Source organism: Panulirus ornatus, chromosome 21 (genome assembly GCF_036320965.1).
Source record: "Panulirus ornatus isolate Po-2019 chromosome 21, ASM3632096v1, whole genome shotgun sequence".
NCBI classification, from domain to species: Eukaryota; Metazoa; Arthropoda; class Malacostraca; order Decapoda; family Palinuridae; genus Panulirus; species Panulirus ornatus.
In genome coordinates, this window is record NC_092244.1 from 9510740 (window position 1) to 9533291 (window position 22552).

The 22552-nt window shown below is 37.4% G+C and overlaps 1 protein-coding gene across 2 annotated transcripts in view; it reads right to left on the reverse strand.

The window, feature by feature from the left end:
* Window positions 1-21949, reverse strand: part of S6kII (Ribosomal protein S6 kinase II) — a 590862-nt gene extending 568913 nt beyond the window's left edge. The window contains exon 1 of one of the 2 annotated variants that reach the window (XM_071675707.1): window positions 21799-21949. In XM_071675707.1, coding sequence (XP_071531808.1) covers window positions 21799-21858 — 60 coding nt within the window. In that variant the 5' untranslated portion in view covers window positions 21859-21949. The remainder of the gene's footprint in view (window positions 1-21798) is intronic. The other variant, XM_071675706.1, reaches the window with a different exon arrangement.
* Window positions 21950-22552: the final 603 nt, after the last annotated feature.

The following is a 22552-nucleotide window of genomic DNA, read 5'->3' on the forward strand; positions in this document are numbered from 1 at the left end:
GCTCTCAAGCTCACCACTATCATACCAACAGATATCCGAGTAATCCTAACTTCCATGGCTGGGCAATGGACTCGGTCCCAACCCCTAATGTTACTGGGTCACCTAAAATACTGTCGACAGTACTGTATAACTGAGATGCTCCACCAAGAAAGCCATAAACTAAAGCCACCTTTTTCCCCTAAGCAGTACGACAACTATGCATGACCGTGCGACCTTTGGGTATGATGACGTGACCTTTGACCCGTCCCTTAAAGGTATCGTTGTACTCAAGGGTCGTACCATCGTGCTCAAGGGCTGTATCGCCATACTTAGGGTTTCACCATCCACTCCAGGGCAATAATGGCCCTTGTGGATAGCGCCTGCCTGATATGCACAAAATGATGCGTCAAGTTAAAGGAAGCAAACACTTGCATATGAAGCCGTCGGCTCTCAACTCTGCCAACACCTCACCAGAGAGAGAGAGAGAGAGAGAGAGAGAGAGAGAGAGAGAGAGAGAGAGAGAGAGAGAGAGTAGATTTGAATCGCCCTGATCAAATTTTTCTTTCATCCGGATCCTATCCCCATATCTTCTGCACTGCCTCACAATCATACTAATCCAAAAAGTACATCCTCTCTCTCTGGCCCTGTCAGCAGACTCGCAAGTCGAGTCTAGTGCTGTCCTCCAATGTGGCCTTGTTTACCAGGGGGTTGGCTAATGTGCGTGTGGGAGGGAAGGTACACGCGGAGAGAGAAAAAAAAGAGACGCGTGGCGCGCTACAGTCAGGTTCAAGTCCACGACACCTCCTCCCACACAACCCCGGGGAACAGGACGGAAAGGTGACAGAGAGACAGGCAGGCGGGCGGAGCGTGGCCCAGGACGTCCAGACACTCGACGGAAAGGATGGGAAAAGATGACTGGCGTTGGGACGCGGAGAGCGAGCAAACGAGCAGATATTCCCATACACAATTTCTTTTAACTCGCCTTCCATTATACAAGGGTTTTAGATTGAAGAAATCCCAGGTAACGACACAATGTCAGCTTCCTTTATCATCTTCAGCAGTACAAAGGCCACAGTTCAAGCCAATGGGTACCGCTGACGCCCTGCTATTCACCATACATCAAAAGACGCTGGGGAGTCTCGCGTTCCTAAGTCATTGTGCAGACCCCGACTTCGTTTACCCCTTGAGTACGACGACGGTAAGACCCTTCCTCAGGTCTGAGGGCTGGCCTTTGATCCGACCCTTAGGAGACGGATGAGTTAAGATCCAGCGTATGTATATATATATTCCTTTCCTTTCATACTATTCGCCATTTCCCGCGTCAGCGAGGTAGCGTTAAGAACATAGGACTGGGCCTTTAAGGGAATATCCTCACCTGGCTCCTGTCTCTGTTCCTTTTTTGGAAAATTAAAAAAAAAAAAAGAGGGGAGGATTTCCAGTCACCCGCTCCCTCCCCTTTTAGTCGCCTTCTACGACACGCAGGGAATACGTGGGAAGTATATAAACACTGGAGGACGACTGGAAGCAAACAACTGCAGACATGGCTCAAGGCAGAGAGCATATGTAAATCTAAGAAGTTTTATGACGGTAGAGAAAGTTCAAAAGTACCCACCCCCAGTGTTAACCTCCACTAACACATCCTGGCTGCTTCATCTCACCAACCCTACACTACAAGTGATGCAGATCGAGTGAAGGATGAGGGAGCAGAATTGAGGGATGTGGAGGGACGCGGTGTTAAGTCGTCAGCGTTTGAGTGAATTTGGTTATTCAAAAAAGAAAATGTGCTTAAATGGATGAAAAGTGAGGGGAAACAGGACAGAACCTGAAGGGACACCGCTGTTGATGGAGAAAAGAGGGAAGGCTGATTTATCAATAACCACAAGAGATAGATCAGCCGGAGAGGAAGCTAGCTCGGCTCGAGCATATCAGAGCCTCATAGCAGAAGTTTAGAAGGAAGTTCCAAAATTTGTTGAATCAGGGGAGGAGTAGGCGAAACAGATGAAAGCAGAGGGAGGTAGGAGACAGACCTCAAGCCAGATAACATCAAAGTTTGGGGACTCAAGGTCCTTGAGGCGTGCCACAGACGTGTTGATGTTGGAATAAGCGCAGACACCACATTTAAACCAGAAAAGTAAGTGGAGATTATCAATGGATTTGAGGAAGAGACTTATAAGAACATCATTGTACAACTGGATCTCATACAGAAGCAAGGTATGAGGAGGGGAACGAGACAGGTGGTATTCCATAAGAAAGAGCTTACGAGGAAGACCTCGTATATTGGTATAGCGTCTCCAAAAAGAGGCGGGTCTGTTGGATGAGGTAAGGTCGTGGGAGGGGCCGGTACTGCTATGGTCAGAGCCCTCCATCTCATCACCAGCAGTCAGGCGGAAACCCAGAGATTCTTAGAAGACTAAGATGCCCAGGATGAGTGACCTCAAGTTTGTTGCACTCTGTCATTTTTGCATTTAAAAAATGATCCAGACAAAAGATGGCAAGATAACTTATCCGATAAAAATAAGCGAAATTTGAGTAAGTATATGGTGACCTTGGATACAGAACTGTATCGAAAGTGTTTTGAATATCTAGATACAATACATCAACTCTGTCTTACTTTTATCAAACCTATAAATATGATAAAAAGCTAATCATATCGTATATAATGAAGAAACTAGAAAAAACAGGGAGAAGCTACACAAAGGAGGTGCCTGAAACTGTGTGCCTGTGCAATAATCGCACAACCAGCAACTGGGAATATGTAGTCGACCAAACGGTAATTACAATGTCATTATACAAATATTATGACAATATAAAGTTTGAACCTATGAGGACCCACGTGCGTCAAGTTCCCTCCACTCATACAAACATACGTAGGTCGTCACAGTGTTATTCCTTGCGTTCAAAAATCTGTGTACGTGTGTGTGTGTGTGTAATGTTGTGGAGTTTGTGCTTGTGTGTGTATGTGCACGTGTATGATTCCACGTGCACGTCTTTTCATGCGCGTATGGGTCCACGCATGTCTGTTTTTGTACACACGTTTCTGTCCGTGTGTACGGGTCCGCGTGTGTGTTTTGCCACGAGACCAAGTATTGTGTGTGTGTGTGTGTGTGTGTGTGTGTGTGTGTGTGTGTGTGTGTGTGTGTGTGTCTGTCTAGATACGGGGAGGAGGTATGAGTCTCCTGGGGCATCATATCCTAAACTATTATCGTGCAGCCTCTTGAATCATCCAATGATAATTACATTTAGTGTAAGAGGACCAGAAAATCCATAGTAACCAACCCTAGCACAGGTTAGAGAAGACCAAACAAGAACAAATCAACTCCCTCAAAATAAGGAGAAAAAGTATTTCTCACCCACAGCTGAATGACATATTTCTCCTTTATACAAAGGAAGTGGGATAACCTCTCCTCGTCATCCACTAGTAGGTCTTTCTGGTGTTTATTAACTAAGGGCATCTCTAACAACTTCTGTCGCTCTCTCTCTCTCTCTCTCTCTCTCTCTCTCTCTATATATATATATATATATATATATATATATATATATATATATATCCCTGGGGATAGGGTAGAAAGAATACTTCCCACGTATTCCCTGCGTGTCGTAGAAGGCGACTAAAAGGGAAGGGAGCGGGGGGCTGGAAATCCTCCCCTCTCGTTTTTTTTTTTTTTTTTTTTCAAAAGAAGGAACAGAGAAGGGGGCCAGGTGAGGGTATTCCCTCAAAGGCCCAGTCCTCTGTTCTTAACGCTACCTCGCTATCGCGGGAAATGGCGAATAGTATGAAAAAAAAAAAAATATATATATATATATATATATATATTGGCGAAACAAGTTTTCTTTCACTCAAAAGCTGCAGTTCACAGGTCTCTAGGTACACAATTCTTAACTTAGCATCAAGTAAGGATAACCGCACCATGGCAGCGAGTCCACCCCAGCTGGAACAGATCGCACCAAGAACCGCTCCTTCCCAACCGCTATTGAACATCATCAATAATCAATAGGCTATATATAAACCTTCACCTATGTATCTATGCTCTCTCTCGCTCTCTCTGTCTTAACTGTATTTTCACTGTTTTCAGGATTTGGCTCATAAATTCATAAACCATTAACTATATACTTTATCATTTGACACTCACACCACATGCACTCGCATCGCTGAACTATAACATGAGAATAACACTCAAGTCATAACACCTCCTTTACTGCTCTAAATTCGTCCAACCTGCTACTACGGGAAATCTTACTCAACAGTTAACACGCCTCTCTGGAGTAAACATCCTGCTCTTCTAGAATTACCAGCGAGGGGAGCACCTGATACCACTGGCCACCGCTGAAAGATGTGATGGTGTTCGACAGTGATATGGCGTTAGAGGGAAAGACAGAGAATAGAAGGTATGATGATTTAAAACGAGAATATCTGTGGGAGGACAGTAGTATACATGGCGAACACATAACAAAAGACTTGATGGTCTACGGCCAAGTTATCTCCTGGGAAACAGAAATAGTGTCCTTCACATAGCTCCCTGGAACAAACTGGACATCAAAGGCGAAGCAACGAAGTACAGTCTTGTATTGTCTAGTTATTACTTATTACACAGACCACCTCAAAATACCACATTCGGTGAGGTGAATTCAAAATACTACAACTTTAAAACAAGCTTCATTTCCGAGGCGATCACACAAGTGCTCTTGGGACTCAAACCACTACAAATCTGATGTAATTCACTCGCCGAGCGTACACTCCGCAATAATCCACTCAATGAACGCAACAATAATATTCCACTCAAGCAAAACAATTCCTATATTCCACTAAGCAATCCATTCCCCTCAATACGTCAGAAAGCACACCGGTTCTGGAGGACCCACATCCAATCACGAGACCCCGAGCTCCCTTTGTCTTGTGCAGAAAAGCCCGGGACTTCAAAGCGATGCGGGAGTCCTGGGGAACGGACGGCAGCTCGGCGAAGTGAGGAAGGAAGGAATCGGTGCCAACGGAGGAGAGTCCTCACTTACCAGGGGTACGTCACAAGGTTTGTTCACTTTGCTTTTTAATACTATGTTGCCCTTTTGTAACCTGGATTATACAAAAGCAGAGGATCATATCCATATGTCTATCTAATAGTATATGTGAGTGTGTATATATATATATATATATATATATATATATATATATATATATATATATATATATATATATATATATATATATATATATATATTCCTATGAGTCCACGGGGAAAATGAAACACGATAAGTTCCCAAGTGCACTTTCGTGTAATACATATATACATATATACACGATATCCCTGGGGATAGGGGAGAAAGAATACTTCCCACGTGTTCCCTGCGTGTCGTTGAAGGCGACTAAAAGGGGAGGGAGCGGGGGGCTGGAAATCCTCCCCTCTCATCATTTCTTTTTTTTTAATTTTCCAAAAGAAGGAACAGAGAAGGGGGCCAGGTGAGGATATTCCCTCAAAAGCCCAGTCCTCTGTTCTTAACGCTACCTCGCTAACGCGGGAAATGGCGAATAGTTTGAAATATATATATATATATATATATATATATATATATATATATATATATATATATATATATATATATATATATATATATTAACAAAATACAAACAGGTAAAAAAAGCATATACAACACTAAAACCTTACCAGTTCCAATAAATCAGAAATTCAATCTCAAGTTCCTTTCAAAAACAGTAAAAAAGTGCTAAAAACCCCTCGACATATGCATCACGGACGAACACAAAACCAACACTTAACACAATCCAACACACACCTCACGCAACACAATCCTTGTGCCCGGGAGATGGCTCGTGTGAAGCAACACTTTTAATAAACGGGACAATACAAAACGATTCCCGGAGGAAAAGGTGTGCCAGAAAGAAAATACAGGTGGACATACTGCGGAGGAAGGAGGAAAACAGCAACACGGACGTCTGGTCCCGGATGATTTGGACATTCGGGAATGGAGTGGCTAACCATGAGGGGGACGCTGGACATTCACTGATGATAGTGTGGGTCCCTATGAGCGAAAAATGTTGGCATTCAAGATTCGGATAACCAGGAAATATTTGGACACAGAGTGAGAAATATGGATAACCAGAATGGAAAATAAGACCTAGAGGGAAAATATAAATACCTAAAGAGGAAAATAATATATATATATATATATATATATATATATATATATATATATATATATATATATATATATATATATATATATATAATCATTATTAGTATTATCATTATTGGAAAGAATCACAATTTTGTGCGTGATCAAGTATGAATCCACGGAGAAAATGAAACACGATAAGTGTTTCATTTTCCCCGTGGAATCAGAGGAATATATAAATATATATATATATATATATATATATATATATATATATATATATATATATATATATATAGGGGAAATTATAGACTCCCGGAAGGCAAAATCCTATCTCTCAGATGGGAAAATATGGACACCCACAGGGAAATATATGGCCATTCGTGGAGGGAAAATACAAGCGCTCAGAAGATATCAAGGTCAAGAAGTACAAAAAGGTGGATATCAAAAGCGAAGAATGACACCAGTAAAATGTGACAACCCAGTAACAGGGGATATCTGGGAACTCGATACAAAAGCGTGGAAATGGGAGGGAAAAGCTGCAGGCCCCCAGAATGAGACGCACCAACACCCATGATTCCGAGGGAGGAAAACATGGATACCCTAAATAAATGGAACCTTGAAGCTACCAACATCAAGCCCTGACCGGCGACGTACTTGGCAGCAGACCTAAGCTGCAGGGGGGTTTGGATACATAACCTCAAAACCAGAGTAAAATATAGGTCATCAAAGTTTCCATGAGCAACATTTACACCATTTGCTCCTTTACACCCATACAAATGGCAAGAGCGAGTACCAAGATGATACATGACGACCAATGACACATATTGAGGGATGCTGTGTACACATACACAGGGACACTGTGGACCTGTACACAGAGGCTAACTGTGGACACATACACTGGAATACTATGTACACATACACAGGGATACTGTTGACTTATACACAGAGGCTAATTGTGGACAAATCCACTGGATTTGTGTGGACACATACACTGGGATTCTGAGGACAAACAAAAAATACGTAAATACGGTGAGCGCCAAAATTAACTCTCAGAGAAAAAGTGCGCAGGTACCACGATACTTAATCAAACCTAATTGCTTACTTGACCTAACTATCTAATCTCTCGCCTGAAAGAGGTGTTTGCGTCACTAGGAGTCTGATAAAAGATTAATCTGTGGAGGGGAGAAGGTTAAAAATAGTATATAGCGTGGGGTCTATGCTATCATGGATTTCTTCTTCACCTCACATTCAAATATCAATAATGGGCAAAAGGTGTCAAAAGTGTCAATATCAAACTGAAGATGATAATCAATGACTTTCATATCAACCTTTAATCATCATAATGAGCAAAAAGTATTACCCAGGCATACTGCCCTTCAAACCCTCGTCCACCACGTATACACATGTGTTCCACTACGTTCCACTACGCATACATATGTGTTCACATGAAAAAAAATATCCATTTACGGTTTGGACTATAAAATTCAATGCTCTCTCTCTCTCTCTCTCTCTCTCTCTCTCTCTCTCTCTCTCTCTCTCTCCCAACAGAGGTTACCACACATGAAAACTAATTTTGCTTACATATATAATACTAAATTAATTAAGCTGAATGTGGACTCTAACGTACACAATATATTCAAGATTTTTTTCCTTTTTTGCTTTAAAAGGGGGCACTGGTTGCAGACAAACTTACAGGGTTTGAGAGTGGACAGTCCAACCAGCGTGATGCATGCCTGAAACAATGGGGAATTATTTCAACTACAGATCCGCGGCCCAATGTCATTCAAACCTTTGAGCACGACGGACGATACGACCTTTGGTTAGGACGGCCGAACCTTTAAGGAGTTAACTACTACAGTTACCAGTTGGCACCCAAACTTTCGAGGCAAACGTGATAGCCTGTCTGCGAGACACCAGACCAGCCAGCCCATCTTCTAACATCAACTCCCTTGCAATCCCCCACCGAGAGGTACCTAGCTAAGGAAGTGCAGGTAGATCCTCTAAACAATCCTAGAGTAAATGTAAGACTTAAGACAAAATCGATAATTATGACTTTTACGAATCTTGAGACGGAAAGACCCAAACAGCGTTTGGGGAAATAAACTACTGGTCTTTATCCCCGTAATGTAAGCAAGCGTAATCTACGGTGCACTTTGGTGAGGTACAACTCTTATATCTCAAGTCTTAGATTCCAAAGAAGCCTTTAATCGGAAGTACGAGTATAACAGACATTAAGAACGCTCTATGTCATGGCGATCGGTCGTTTTCCTCCCTATAACTTTCATTTCGAGTAAATTTAATCATTCCCCGCTAGCAATTAAATGTTTTCAAAATCTTCCTTCCGGAGACCACAGGACTGGCAGAACTGTGACTCTCGGGCAATCAAGGAAAACAAATGTCTAAAACTAGGTCAAGTACACAATCATGATAACTACATGATGTAAGTGGCAAAGATATAAACGTGTAGCTGCTCTGATGGCAGAGTGAGATATAGAATCTGTGAACCAAGCGCTTACATCCATGGCACCACAACTTAATGTTCTTCTCGTGCGATAAACCCGGAGGCAGGATTATAGCGGTAGCGTTACTGGGCATAAAATATTTAGGCCCTCAGCGTCAATTTACGCCAAAAGTTTAGCTTCACTCTCAGCTGTAATTCCCTATCTATTCTAGGAAACAACGAGTCTTTCTGAACCATTTAACCAAATAAACTGTCAGTTCTTCATCACTATCAAAACATAAGCTGTCTTATATATATATATATATATATATATATATATATATATATATATATATATATATATATATATATATTCTTAGACATGTGCTGTTGTAATGCATGCACGGGCACGGGAGATAAGGCGAAATACAAAATTCTGGGCTATGATCTAACTCAGCCCAACTTTACCTCGAGTTCTGGTTGCAACAAAATGCACTTAGAGAAAAGTTTTGTGCCTCTGGCGTCTTATCCTTCCGGCACAAGAATGCAGATGATTACTGGAGACTATACCAGAATCAGTACAGTTCAAGAGACAACGAAGCTCCTTATTTGTTCATCTCGTTTAGTGCCCGTAGTAAAATCTCTCCGAAGCTTCTTATCATGAAGTTTTCTTAATAGAATTTCGCTGAAAAGACCGACTTCTCATATTATTTCCTTCCTTGTTATCTTATACTTAGTCAACAACGCAGTAAAGATTTTTAAAAAATGAAATAAAGAAAGCTTGCACAACCTAATAAATTCCCCGCCACGCACGACCACGCAACCCCTCTGTGAAATGTTTTCGTCAAAGATTCTTACACTAACACAATCGATACAATGGTGGAGGCAACTCGTCGTATCTCGTAATCATATTTTGTAATCTCAATGCACCCACAATGACGTGTGCAACTATGCAAGTCTTATCCATCAAGGCAGAAGCTATTCCCTTTCATACTGCCAACTAGCAAGTGAATAAATCAACGCCTGTGACCTCAAGAACGGTTATGTAGCGATCTAACCTCAACAAACTGACTTCAAATAAATGTTTCCTAAATTAGCCATTATCCACAAGTCTTAAACGACCACCAAGTATACCAGAAAGATTTTCGCCACACAGTAGTTTCAATGTGATGGGCACAAGAAAACTTCCTTACAATATATTTGCTCAATGTATGATTCTTCAAGTTATATCTTGTCACACACGCATACAGACGTGTCAGAAGATATTAGTCTAATGTAAACTAAATCTAAGAAAGTCTGGAAGAAGCTCAACGTATGGAAAAGTTTTAAGAACGAGGGGGGGGAGAGAGAGAGAGAGAGAGAGAGAGAGAGAGAGAGAGAGAGAGAGAGAGAGAGAGAGAGAGAGAGAGAGAGAGAGAGAGAGAGAAAAGCGAAAATTGAGGAAAGATGAGAATGTTAGATAAGACGAGCACGGGAGGTGAAGAGTGAAAGACTTTAGAGAGAGAGGGAGGGGGCACATATAAAAAATAAAGGGGTAATTTTCCTAGTTTAACAAAAATAAATCGTTAGTCGTTACATCGTGGAAAGGTCTCCCTGCAAACATCTAAACAGAGAATCACTTAACCAGTTACTGACACCTGAAGGAGTAACGAACAAGGAAAAGAATAGAGAATGGAACGGTGAAAACAGGAAACACTGAAAGCAGGACAACAGAAGAAAGGTAAGGAAATGAAAGAAAAAACATATGGGAAGGAAGGGCCGAGACCGAAAGTAAAGTATGACAGGATCAATGGAAAAGCCTGTTGTATATATATTCCACGAGAATCCCTGCTGTAACGTATTAAATAAACCTGCTCATAAATAATGCATGCAATAACAGAGCTCTTATTCACTTTCCCAAAGCATCATAATGGCCAAATGCAAATCAGGCAGCCTTTTGCTCTATAAAATAGTTCTTTAAACTCTATGAATCAATGATGATAAATAATAACCTGACAGCACGATAACTTCAGAGTTATGTTCTAACGTAAAACAGTTACACTGACTGTCAATAAACAAAATCCTGATAAATATTTGTTTTCAGTAAACACCACAAGGGCAGCAAACACTATATCCAAGCCTGATTCCAAATAAATGTAAGGCTAATCTGATGCATAAAACAAAGAGGCACACTACAGCGATCAATAACGAAGTACCCTACAAATCAAACCATTACAAGGACTCTATGTGGACAAAAATAACTCGAGCAGACACAATAAACGAACAACTGGAACAATTGATTGCAAAATGGATATTCGTGAAAAGTCGACACTTAAATGACATTCAACTTAGTTATGATTAAACTTTGACAATAATTTCCATTTTCTAAACCTTTCCAGACGATTAGTTCAAACCATTCGTTTGCATAATGTTTCCCTTGGCCGAGGTTTCGCTGACTAGAGAAGAAACTTGCTCTCTTAATGCAAAGTTCTTTCATCGGATATATCTGTGAGGGAGCTGTTGAAGGCAACGGACTTTTCCACTTTCAATGTCGTTCCGTTACTCTTACACTTTTAAAATTTCAAGCACAACGGGAAACAAAGTTGTTTCTGAATGGTGTATTTAGGGAGCCCTTCACAGATGCCTCGGCGGAATACACCTATGTGCTAACGCTGTTCTTAATCCCTTTCTCGAGATAAGCTCTCACACTATCACTAAACGGTCGACGCCAAAGCAACAACAGGCAAGTGACAAACCGTTTAGTGAGAGTGATTAAGAACAACGTTAACACAAGGCCTGGGTTCATCTGCTGGTCACGTCAGGCAGCGGAGTCCGCTGTGAACGGATGGAGGCAGTAGGACAAGCAATCCAATCAGAGCGCCACACGCCAAGGCGTCCTACCTGGTGACCATCACTTGCTGGAACACAAGTCCTGCTGAATGCTGGAATCAGTATCTCCTGAGAAAGACCGTCGAACGGTCGAAACGTTGAAGTATGTCTCAGTTCTAACCCGTTTGTATCCATACCATCCTGTTTTCCACATATCTCATTATGTATGTGCAAATATTCCAAAATCCGAAACACGTCTGGTCCCGGAATTACGGGTAAGGGATACTCAACCTGAACAAGAATGTATCAGTCATGATTTTGCTAATGGATTCCACAAATATCAAAGGCCTAATTAAGGCCAACTTCCATGATAACACTTGAAGATCAACCAAATATTAGGAAATGCAGCTGTTGGAATACAATATATTCAACTGCTTGATAAAAGATATTACATTATATTATACAGCAACCTGTTTTATACACTGCTTAGCACCAAGTTATCTTATATATCATTTCCCCCAAAACGCAATTCTAACAAGACAAAATATCTAATCTCTACCTTATTCAGTAAGAAAATACTGTGATGTTAATACTGCTACTTAAGTCATTGCTAATAAAAATCTATATCACACTCAAAATATACAATGCAAAAATATGCACACAATGCTATCAGAACTACATGTGCAATCGGTTTTGAAACTCTCTTTGATGGCTTGATGATGAATCTGTCATGTTTTAGAAAACTGAACTTTATTCCTAACATTTTGCAAAATAAAATACAGCATGACATACTGTTACATCTCCATCGTCAGGAGAATATTGTGTAAAAATACAATGTGAAAATTCAAACTGGAAACTTTTCAGATAATCCTGCAATCAAATCACTTATTTCAGGATGCATTTCCAAGGTTGTTAAATACTTGCAAACATCTGACAATGCAAAGAAAAGCAGAGCATTACCTTTGTGACTGATACCCGAGTCCTTTCTATGTTTTCGAGGGAAATTCAACTTAAATATCAAGATATCATCATGACAGTTTTGGCTAGCTGGAAAAATTGAATCGATGCTTCAAGCTCTAAAACAAAACTTTCAACACCATACTTAACTCAGAATGCACTCTCATGACAGATGAACACACATTCATGAAAAATATTCACTGAAGCTGCACATGTAAATAGCATTTTCGAACAAAATCAAGTTGAGTACAAATTGAGATGGAAAACAATGTGGTCATTTTTTTTTTGATACACATGTATGGTTGCTCCTGAGACTGAAGAAATCCATAAAAAAAATTCTCATCACAAAAACATTGCCACTGGACATAAAACCATAAAGAGAGTAACAGATTCACAACTGATGGCTGTAACTGATAATTCTTTGATGCTGAAAGATTATAGTAACACAGGTTAACATCATGCCAAACTTCACAAGCACAAACTAGAACAAAAGTAAACCATCATAACACCAAAATCTATATACAACCAATTGTAAACAACAAAGAATAAGAAAATGTAAGCAAAAACTAATCAATAAATACCTGCTGAAATAAAGGTGTAAAAAAAGAATTGTAAGCAAAATATACACAAAAGAAAGTTTTAAAGCTAAACATCTTTTCGTTTGTCCATTCACAATTTTTCTAGTCCAAATGATGCTCTCTAAATTTTGTATAAATTTAAGACCCATATTTCCTACATCAATGCATAGTACTGAAAACAAATAATCATGACTTGAAAAAGAAAAAATATCCATTCATCTAAGGTAAAAGCTTCAGGATGAGAATACTGAAGACTGTTATGTAGATTTATATTCATATTCAGAAAACAAATGTGCATAACAAGGTTTACAATTAGATGAAGGAACATTCTGCAACCAGTATAAGTCAGAGTAAGGTTTAACATAACTAACATGTTCTGCATTTAGCTATTCTCAACTTCCTCCATATATATCATCATACATAAAAGCTGTAATTAATCGGTTTTCTACAAAATACTTGATCTAATAAGTTATTAAAAGAGAAGAAATGTCAGAAAACATCGAGACATAACAAGAAACTGAAAACAAACAAGACTAAAACACCAAAGAACATAAAACAAACTGCAAAATCATAACTACAATTACTGAGACTGACTGGGAAAGTATGCACATTAAAACAACTGCACTTACCTTACCTAATTAAGTTAGGAGAGAACGATTGTTATCATATCTCATACATCATTTGGTAAAGTAAAAATTTCTGGTCCACTGCATAAAGTGATTCATGTCACAAACCTTTTACATTCTGCAACACATCCTTTGTGCAACTAAGTCTTCACCAAAGACCTTCCTTTCTAAAATCTAATTGGGATACAATCTCAACTGCATTAAATTGTATATGAATTAACTTTATCCAAGTTGCTTTTTACTAATTTCCTGAACACATTATATGCATTACTAAACAATGATCTATGACCATATATTCCACATCCTAATAAATTATCTCCAATTTGCTCATACCTCAACAAACACTATCTGTAATGGTGGAGTTCTTATAACAATTAGTATTTGGTGTATAAAATATCACAGTACAATCAAATATGAACAAATACATGTAATAAACAAAATGGAAGACCATTAAGTGTCAGAAATTTATTGTCAATAACTACATAAGCCAGCTGAATTATCTACTAAGGGGGCAATAATGAAAACCGTATCAAGCTGTACAAGAATGCTAGTGACTGAACATGGTCTAAAAAGCTTGTGAGATTCACCTAACTGAAAAAAAAAAAAAACTTGGAGGGTTCATTGGTCATTTTTCATGAGGCAGTTAGATTCACATAAATGTAATGTATCTCACATACACCACATTTTTAGGCATGACATATTGTCTGATCCACATCAACACCATGTCCACTGTCTAAAATTCCTTTTGTCATTAGTAAGCTGCATGAGCCACTGATAGGTTTCTATGAGAAAAATTCACCATATGTCTGGACATTTGTCCACATATAGGGGTGGCATAAGTGAGAAGGAGGTCTTGAATTAATGTTGGATGATAGAGGAGTATTATATCAGCATGGAGTCAAACATCTTCATGAAATGAGCTGTGAAGGTTTTAGCAAGGAATAGGGAAGTAAAACTAAATGGGATGGTAGGGAGTGACTATCTGAACTAAGAGGAAAATGAACAATAAAACATTAAAAAGGGAATCACAAAAACTAAGTAAGATAAAGAAAATGAAATTCAATTCTATAAAGGGGAAGATGATGGCTCTCAAGAAAAGGAAAACAGAAACTGATATCTAGACTGATGGAATGTTGGAGTGGGTTCAAAATTCCAAGAACTATGGAAGAATTCTCAATCAAAAGGGAAGAACAGATGCTGAGATAGGTGAGGGGAGGAGAATTAGGAAAGTTGCTTGGAACCTGAAGAAGGTTATGATCAGCAAAAACGGAAGTTTACAAGTGTTGAAGAGCACATTTGGAATTACTGTTCAGGTTAGAAGAATGCACGCTCCCAACATCTTAAAGGGAGATGATAGGAAGGAGAACTGCAGACAGCATAAGTCACATCTGTTAAAGATAAGAGTTGCAGGTGCAGTAAACCTTCCTAGATGGAACATTGTTTTTTACTTTTATTTACATGTCTGAAACATATGAGTTCAAAATAAGATGAACAATGTATACTATGGACATGAAATTTTCAGAAAGACAAAACAGTAAAAATGATGTTAGAATACGGTCAGAAAAGAAAAAATGGTAATGAATTCACATGAGTATGGAGAGTTTTGACAGTTTGAGCATGTGGAAAGAATGGAAGCATGAGATATGGCTCATAGAGCATATATGAGCAACATAAAAGGAAGGACAGAAGCAGATGATCAAGAAAGGCGACATGACTGAGTGAAGGCATATTTGACTGAAAAGTGTCATAGGCCAGAAGGGATGTTTGATACCAAATATGGATGGAAGCATGAGGACTGCATGATGGGAGATAGACTACTAATACAGGTAGACAGGTACCTTTACATATGGGTGGATACTTTCAAGGTTCATACACTTGCTGGATGGACAAAATTCATACTTTCATTCATGTCAATTTGCCAAAAGGATATATTCATTAAAAAATACAACCAAAATCAATTTCAAAAACTTTAGAAATACAAATATCTAAATCTAAAAAAGATGCCTCAAACAAAAACACATTAAATTCATATCAATACTGTATTTACCTCCTGGGTCATTTCTTTCATGCCCTAGGCTTAAAATTCTGACCAAAAAGAAATCTTAAAGTAATCTTTAAGTTTTTCAATATCAAGTTTCTGTGATTATGCAAAAAAGCAAATCATTCAGACCTATTCAAACCCATTACCTAAAACCATTTTTTTCTGCTTTATTAATAAACAATGTAAACAGTCTATCTGCAATGCCACAATATTAATCATCATTTAAAGTCCATCTGACAAAAATATTCCTCAGATCTTTATATAATCCAGTCTGACATAAAAGCTGGTTATAGTTTAACTACATCTATGTACTTGTATGTAATAAATCCTTCTACATTAAAGGTAAAATGCTACAGGTCACTCTTCTCAAACAAAAGTGCCAAAACAAGTTCAGATGAAGGGAAAATGCTTCAAACTTAGCAGTAAATTTTCCAACCTTCAGGTTTTAAACAATAGGTAATGAGAAAGAAAGAAGCATGGATACTTCACCTTTCACTTGTCTAACATTAATCATTTTACAACATAACTCGCTGCTCATCCTATACAGCAAGAAATACCTAAAAAAGGGACAACCATTTGCACTTTTTAGTCCTGCTTTAACATGAACTAAGAAATGCTGCCAGATGAAAATGAGAAACTTCAGCTGTCTTTTTCATTATGAAACATCATCGATGTCCTTTAATAATGTACATCAAACAAAAGATAACAACAGTGTCTGTTTAGCCCATTTCCACTTGAAATCTCTACAAACAACTACACTTCCCTACAAAAAGCAAGTTCCCCAAACAGGTTTTACTGAATCAGATATAAGTAAATTTCACTTACGGAAACCCATATTTTTCTATATCACACAGTAGCCCCTCATGCTCCAACTGTTACAAAGAAATATGTAAACTGGGATTTAATGTAAAATCTCCACCCCATCAGTCAAGAAGCAATCATGTTCATTCAGATATAGTTTTACTGCAGGAATTAAACAATGATATTTGGTCTTCATCCTTGCAAAATCAATTTAAGGGTCACGGTCTTCTAAAAGAGAAATATCAATCTGGTTAAGACCATCAAACCAAGAAAAAATGCCTCCCTGTTTCCTGATTAACTCACCCAAGAATAGTGAGTTAAGAATAACTAGTAAAGTAAGTAAAGTAAGTAAAGTAAAGTAAGAAGTAACTAGTAAAACAAAATACCTTCCCCCACATGGAAGAAAAAATATCAAAATACAGTAAATTATCTCTCAACCGACCTAAACAAAATAATATGCATACAACAGAAAAATCACACATTTATCTTCTTAACTGTACCACAAAAACTTGAAATGCTCCTCTTTTCTCTGTAGTTTGTGAATCTTACAACATGCATCATCAAAATGCACTGATACTGAGAAAACCACTCAAATATTTTCTAGATAATTCAAATGGTATCAAACTTAATGCAGGTACAAGGTGAATCATGCTGTTGCTTGCCTTCACTAACTACAGTTTTCCCTTGACATCAAATAAAACTCACTTACTTAAATAACACAAACATATATGAATCTTATAAACAGATAAGGAAATATACATTGGTGAATCCACATAACACAACAGCAATTTTTGTCTTATTTAGCATTTCATATACAGTATCCTCTCTACTATACAGTACAGTAGTTGTGACAGCTTTGTTTGCCACAGGTATTGTGCTGAATGACTTAACTGTGCTGCCGGTGTGACTCTTCAAAGCAACTCCAACAATAAGTTATTCTATTTATTTCACCACTGCTTAAAACATGTAAAATAAAATTACTGAGGAAGCAACAACTGCAGAAATGCTAACTGATATGAAGTGCAAGTTGAACTGGGAAAAGAAATATCAATCAATAAAAAATTTCACTTATCAATCTTTAGGGTATTCCAAGACATACTGCAGCAGATTAAGAGGAATAAAAATAAGATGGAGCTAAATTAAGTACTTCATAGCCATAGATACAGAAAAGCATAGGATAAAGCTCTCTTTCTGACAAATGATGCCACTGTTGTGGCCACTGTTATGTGGTGCCACATATTTTCCAATTCTTTCCTAACTTGCAAAGATTTATAAAATCTAACAATAAATTTTCTAACTTCCAAAGATTTATAAAATCTAACAATCAAATTTTTCTTTTCAATATGCAAATCACTTTAATGTGTTTGAACAACCAGGTATTACAAAGACTATTGGCATTTGCTTGTGAGCATAATACCCCTACCTGCAACCAAGAAATTTATTTTGCTGGAAGCTAGCTAATTCATTAATAATCATGAATTACATCAAATTAAAATTCTCACCTAATTATTCATTCTAACAAAATCTTAATCAATTCTTGTTTCAATACTACATCTCTATTAAATCTTTGGTTGGGGTAAATTTTACTTAAAATCATACTTCTAGGGTCTGTTCATTTGAAAGGTATATCATACAGAGTACATCTCAAACTTAAATGTGATTACAAAAGCATCTCATTGCTGTTAAATCTATATTCATCTTTTTTTTTTACTTCCCATTATCCTTTTTAAATTCAAATGTCTCATCTTTTTCAATGAATATCTGGACGACTCCTTTACCTAAGTGCAAGTGCTACCACAATGTATAATAGATTTGTAATGGCTGTCTATGTAAACATCCATGCCCTCTTTATCAATTTCATTTATGCAACAAACATACATGTAAAAACTCTAAAATCAAGTATTTTTTTTTCTCACAAAGAATGCTTTGCATGTTCACAGCAACATGAATTTTCATACTTTCCTAAGCTAATGGAAACTAGTTTTCAGAATTTGTTTTTGCACATGTCTTGACTTGCATACAGCATATAAGCATATAATGTATCAATTTTATATAATATCATTCAAAATAAGGACAATGTTCATGACCATAGCTATTTTTTTTCAACCATTTTTTTCTGCACCTAATACAGTATTCTGACCAAAAAGCAATTTCAAACAAATTTTTCAGACATGAATACTTAATCATGCAAACGTCAGACTAATTCAGTACATCAGTAAGTCTACATTTTTGTACAGGTATCCATTTTCTCTTTTCACTCCATACCTGACAAAATGCAAATTCTTCATAAAATATCACATCTTAAAATTTTGTTTCTTCTCTTACAATGAAACCTCCTTAACACATAATGATTTGAATTTGAGCACCAAATATTTAAGACCTCTATAGAAAGCAAGCCTAATTGATCCCCTTTGAAAAAAAAAATGCTATTACCCTTCACAACTTACAATGCACATTTCTGGGGCACACAATCATTTCTAGCTGCTTAAGCCATAAACTGAACACTGAAAATGGCAATCATAGTCTCCCATGACTTCTACCATCCAATAACTTGTCAAAATATTAGGGTTCAAATCAAATGAGGTATTCTGTGAATACAATCAATTTGTATGATTGTGATGATTGCTTTTATCATTAAGAATTCATTACAAAACATTTACATTTATGCTGCTGTTTCAACAGAATTCATTATTATTGATCATTCTTTATACATTAAACCCCTACTGAGTATTATAAAACAAGTGTTGCAACAGCACTGAGTACAATCATGTGGTGGAGATGACTACATGGTGAAACAGTAAAAATGTCTTTTCACGTCACTGTTTCTTCAGCAGAAGAACCTCATTCAAAGACCACTGACAGACCCAGCAGAATAACTTCATGGGTACCACTGGAAAGCTAAATCCCTACCTCTGTATGGAATTTCTTCCTACTGGTTGAAATAGTTAGACTATGCTGATCAATACCAATGATCTGCACATACAATCCTGTATGAGGTTAATATGAATATTTTGTTATTCATCTTGAGGACTTACTTTAATACATACACAGAAAAAAGTTTGCTTACAGCCTTAGCTCATCCTAAAAATCTCAAGTTAACAGCTTTCATTAGTCTGTGAAATAACTGTACAACTTTCTCAAAGATGTTCCTCACTAACCAGGTTGCATATGTAAAATTGAACATATGTAAAATTGGAGCATCAAACAGCATGGTAAACCAGGCTCTTAGGAAGAAAGTTTTGCTGTTGACTGAGTAGTTAATAACAAGTTTCTTAAAAAGGAATTTCTATTGTTGACTGGGCAGAAAAATATGGCAGCAAATGTACAGTATACACAAAATATATATATCAGGGATAAAAATTTTATTCTTTATACTATTCCACTATATAACTGCAAATACTTTGAAACCCTTTACATCAAACATGGTGGAAGAAGATTTAAAGGGCAGTGATAATAGTAATTCTGCTTTGCTAACATGCAAAGATTCACATTTAAAACAGATTCTGGCACTTTTACAAACTATTTATGTCTCTAAGTTAAGCATATGCTCAATGGTAACCACAAATTACATAGATCTTGGGTTGAATCCATTTCCATGACTGGATGTATAATTGTTTTTTCTTACAGGTTCGTACTCCATAATGAAAAATACTTCTAGACATTAAAAGTAATTTTCAAAATATCTTTTCCCATGCAGTTTACTGAATCACTGTATTCAATCTATTTGTGATATATTTCCAGTGGAAAAACTGAAAGACAAATAGTATAACCATAATCTTTTTTAGCATCAGTGGTTGATTACATTTTTGTCAACTAATTAAACAGCAAAATAAAAGATGAATGAAGCAAACTGATATCAAACGTTACTATGAAAGGAAAAAAATATTGAAATGAAATGCCTTTGTGTGAAATAAGGCCAGTGAGATGAAAAGTTGGGCAAAACAATCAAACAAACAATGATAAGAAGTTTCGATAGGGAAGCCGCTTTAGAAGTATGGGAAATACGATATATATATATATATATATATATATATATATATATATATATATATATATATATATATATATGACATTAATCAACTTCAAAATAAAAAAACTATCAAAAATATTACCGAAATGGGGTTGAGTAAAAATGAAAATATGAAAGGAAAAAGAAAATATTGAAATGAAATGCCTTTGTGTGAAATAAGGCCATAGGTGAAAAGTTGGGCAAAATAATCAAACAAACATTGATAAGACTAGTTTCGATAGATAAGCCGCTGTAGAAGTATGGTAAATATGATAGGGGGAAAAGAATACTTCCCACGTAATCCCTGCGTGTCGTAGAAGGCGACTAAAAGGGAAGGGAGCGGGGGGGCTGGAAATCCTCCCCTCTCTCTTTTTTTTTTTTTTTTTTCAATTCTCCAAAAGAAGGGATAGAGAAGGGGGCCAGGTGAGGATATTCCCTCAAATGTCCAGTCCTCTGTTCTTAACGCTACCTCGCTAACGCGGGAAATGGCGAATAGTATAATATATATATATATATATATATATATATATATATATATATATATATATATATATATATATGACATTAATCAATTTCAAAATTAAAAACACCATTTGTCATCAAAAATATTACCTAAATGGGGTTAAGAGAAAATATAAAAAATCCAGTACATTGATAAATTCTGCTGGAAATTTAAAAAAAAAAAATCAGATAAAGAAGTTTCAGTTAATTTGTTCCAAGTTTCTTGAAAGTGACTGTGATCATAATAGTCGTTTCTTTTCCAGACAAAACTTTTTGCCAATTCTTAATAATATGCTTATAGAAATAATAACAATCATTAAACCAACTCCCAATTTACAAGGAATGAAAAAAAGAACCAACTTAAATCCTCCTCCGACTGCCCTAATCTACAAGACACAACCGTAAGGATCCTGTTACAGTTAAAAACAAAAAACAAATACGAATGCCCTTCAAGACTTGTCATCGATATGCACCCAAATGTCTCTACCCTTACAGGCAATACTTATCAAATCCTGAGTAATTATTTGTGTCATGTAAAACCACTAAGGGACAGAGAACCTAACGCCAAGAAGTCGCACCCTACGAGATATTTCATCTCCATATCACACCCACATTAAGTTCAAGTTTGCCAACAGTCAGGTGCGTTGTCACGAATGTTAAACCGCACTTGACACCCTCCGTCTTTTATACCGTTTTAAGGCTTTTAAAACGAGTGACAGATGTGACAGCGGATGTGGGCGTGATGAGCCCTCTGTGTAAAGTACATAGTGTGAGTGTGGGCGTGCTACGGGCGTAGACAAGCGTATGGTGACAGGGGAGACACACAGGTGGTTGTGATCGTTGCCCAGGGTGAGGGGGCTGGGCTCCCGCCACCAACGAACTCCAACACCCTCATCCATTGTTTTACCGTTAAAATTAATACTTCAACTGACCTCATCATCCTTCTGAACCTGAAGCTTGGACCAGAGGCCCGGCTGTTGAGCCAACGGCATCTCTCGTATAGACTCCACAATCCCACCGCGAAATGTCAGACAAATCCCGGTCCGATCACCTCACACTCCGCCAGTAAACACAACAGTGATAGCTGAAAACTCCTATCTGCAGTCTATAAGAGAAAGACCTTCCAACCCTACTTAAAATCCTGTACATCAATTCCATAAACAGTGTAATGTTAAAGGATTCAAGAGTTTAAAGCTAAGTTATCTCTCCACCTAAAAACTACTTGATACCTTTACAAAATAGCTCCTAGACGTTTATATATCCTCTTCCGTTTCTATATTATACCGCATCCGTTTAGTTTAAAAGTAAATTATCCACACATTCACTTTGAGATATATCTAATTTACCATTTACCATCAAATGGGAGCATCAGTTATCATTATATAACGGTATAATCGTGAATAAAGAATTAAATTGGAGAATGTGGCAACATTTCATTCATAAATTCGTTGTAGAAAATGGAAGTGTAACAGACCGGGGTAACATGTGTATCTGCTTGTGGCTCCAATATCTTACGTATATCAGTTATATGTCACGACAGATTTACCAAACATTATCCATTTCATGATACACATAAGCAATTAAATAATTCTATATAACAAAAGAAGGGTTGCCTTTAAGTCACACTGCGCAGGATTTCATATTTGTTAAAATCAACTACGGTAACTTAATTCCTGCATTTCTTAA